The sequence below is a fragment of the Vombatus ursinus genome, unplaced genomic scaffold, assembly GCF_900497805.2.
Source record: "Vombatus ursinus unplaced genomic scaffold, bare-nosed wombat genome assembly UNPS02014824.1, whole genome shotgun sequence".
Lineage (NCBI taxonomy): Eukaryota > Metazoa > Chordata > Mammalia > Diprotodontia > Vombatidae > Vombatus > Vombatus ursinus.
In genome coordinates, this window is record NW_020954602.1 from 6,255 (window position 1) to 9,297 (window position 3,043).

Here is a 3,043-nt window from a genome sequence, read left to right on the forward strand (position 1 = left end):
ATCTGTAAAATGAGCTGGAGAAGGAAATGGCAAAATAAAATGGGTTCATGAAGAGTTGGACATGTCTGAACTGATCAAACAACAACAGTGATATTTAGGTGACCACTTAATATTTTTGAGCATAGTCATGAGATGACCAGATTTGTCTTCGCTAGCTTATCAATATGATGCTCCCTGTCTATCATTATCACATTTTTTTCCCTCTATAGTTCTTTCTCTTGTTGACTTCATTGGTCTCCATGAGTTTAATTATCATAATCCAGTTCCATTTTTGTTTGGGCTGTAGTCTTTTGTCACCAACTAATTCATGTTGTCATTTCAGACTAGTTTTTTTAGAACTACTTCATATTCAGCATATTCAAGACATTATTATTATTATCTTTTTAAATTTTTTATTTATTTAATTTTAGTTTTCGACATTCACTTTTGTAAGATTTTGAGTTCTAAATTTTTTCCTCTTCCTTCCCCTTTCCTTTCCCCAAGTGGACATGCAGTCTAATATAGGTTATACATGTACAGTCATATTCAACATTTCCACATAAGTCATGTTATAAAGAAGAAGAATCAGAATCAAAGGGAAAAACCATGAGAAAGAAAAAACAAAACAAAACAAAAGATTACTTTTTCCTTTGGAGCTTATTACATACAGCCTTGGAAAATTCTCTTTTTTTTGGTTTTGTGGCTGTTCTTTCTGTTTAATTTTAGTTACTGTGGATATTGTTATCTTGACCCTGCTTACTTTTCATGTCTTTTCAGCACATTCTCTTTTCATGTACCATGGTTTGTTTAATCATTTCTCATCTACTTTGTTTCTTTGATATTGAAGATGGTGCTACTATAAATATTTTAGTATATATATAGAATTTTAGTTTATTTTTTACCAGTGACAGTCTTTGGATATATGCCTGGAAATAGACTTTCAAGGTTAAAGGGTGTGGATGTTTTGGATTTTAATTATTTTCCACATAATGTGCTTATGTTTCCATATTTAAATTGACCACTCTTTTCCCTTGCCAGTTTGTTCTGATTTACATTTTTTGATTACTGGTGATTTGTAACATTCTTTCTGACTTGAGTTTGTAATTCTTTTGAGAACGCATGGTAACCCTTTCTCACTTTAGTGTATATTTTCCCCTTCCCAGATGGTGTGAGCCAGTTAAATAAAGTTCCTCAAAATTTGCCATTTCCCTAGAATATAAGTTTTATGTTGAATTTATTTTGTTTTGTCTCCCCCAACAATGGAATAAAAGCTCCTTAAGAGCTTTTTTTGTCTTTATATCAGTTTTGCACTGTTTCAGTCTCTGACTGTGGCAGCTTTTTATTTATAAAGTATAAACATGTAGAGGTCTTCAGCTTAAAAAAAACCAAACCTTCATTTGACTCTTTCCCTAGGAAGTTCCTGGGTAGATTTTTATTCAAGTATCACATATGTTTCAATATTATGTGTATGACTACTGATATAATATTTGTCACTATACTTGGGATATATATTTTTCACTAATGATACTTAATATAGTTGATAGTGGTTGTTTTCCTATATTTACTAAACTTTTCCCTTTATTTTTAGGATCCAAATGGAGAGACTCCGTCATCTTTATACAGAGTTGTAGCCATACTGCTGCAACATAATCTTACAGATTTGGAGGATCTATATGTCCTTGTAAGTTTCACACAAATAAAATCTGATATAAACAATCGGAAAAGTGCTAATTACTCATAGGCAGTCCAAGCCAGTATTAAAGAAAGTGAGAATTCTATCTAGATTAATGCTTATTCAATGCCCTACCAACTGAACTACCAAAAAATATTTTATAGAGCTAGAAAAAAAACCAGAGTTCATCCGGTAGAACAAAAGGTCAAGAATATCATTATTCATTAATATATCACAATATTATTATATGAACACTGACTGAAAGATAACTTTTTTCTTTTTTTTTTTCTTCTTTCCTATTTTTCTTGTCGTCTTGTACAAAATGACTAATATGGAAATGTTATACATGATTGCACATGTAACCTGTGTTGGATTGTTTGCTGTCTCAGGGAGGGAGGAAAAGATAGAATTTAGAACTCAAAACTAAAAAAAAGCCAAATTTTAAAACTTGTTTTAACATATAATTGCTGGAAGAATGAAATACTACTTTTAAAAATGTAATTGGGAAATGTTTAATAAAATAAAAAAATACAGTACAACATAGATAATGGTAATTTGTGGTTTTCTAAGTCAATATATAGCTAGTAGAGATAACATTTGTGTTTGAGTTTCAAAGCATTGCTCCTCTTCAGTTCCAAGAGGGAGAAGGCCAACTTTGCTTTTTTAAAATTTAATTTAATTTTGATTTTTTTGGTTACATTTTAAGTTTCAAACTGTCTCTCCTCTTCCCTTCCACAGAATCTGCATTTTCATGCAGATTTATAAATTTATAAATATATGTGAAACCACACTATGCATACCTCAGTTTATCAGTTCTTTCTCTAGAGGTGGAAAGCATCTTCTTTCATAGGTCCTTTATAGTTGATTTTAGTTGATTATAGTTAAGTGTTTGTAGTACTCATGGTGGTTCATAATTATTCTTTGAACAACATTGCTGTTAACTGTATAGAACATTCTTTTGGTTCTGCTTACTTCACTTTTCATTATTTCATGCAAATTTCAGTGTAGAAGGCATACTTTAGCAAAGTTATTTTCTAGTATGGTGTATCAGTCTTTATGTAAGTTGTTTTCCTGATTCTGCTCTGCTAATTTGTAAAAGACTTCTAAGGTTTTTTTTAATCCCTCCTGTTATTTTTCATTAGAAAATCATATGCCATTATGTTTATGTACCATAGTTGTTAGACCAGTCCCCAACTGAGGAAATTAAGAAAGTCCTGATGTAAACATTGTTGCATAAATGGGTTCTTTCTCTCTGACTGTGTGAAAAACCATAATAACTTTTACTTCTTCCTGGAGCGGTGAGAGTGATTCACAGTTCCATAAATACACTGCCATTTTGTAAGTTGTTGTCAGGATGGTTGTTTTTTTTTAAAATACCATCTTAACTTGTTA

At 31.1% G+C, this 3,043-nt stretch overlaps 1 protein-coding gene across 1 annotated transcript in view; it reads left to right on the top strand.

Moving 5' to 3' along the window:
• The window catches only part of LOC114024771 (THO complex subunit 2-like), a gene marked incomplete at its 5' end in the record, with an annotated part of 41,642 nt that overhangs the window by 5,912 nt on the left and 32,687 nt on the right, over positions 1–3,043 (top strand). The window contains one exon of the mRNA XM_027837911.1: positions 1,568–1,660. Within this exon, the coding sequence (XP_027693712.1) occupies positions 1,568–1,660 (93 nt within the window). The remainder of the gene's footprint in view (positions 1–1,567; positions 1,661–3,043) is intronic.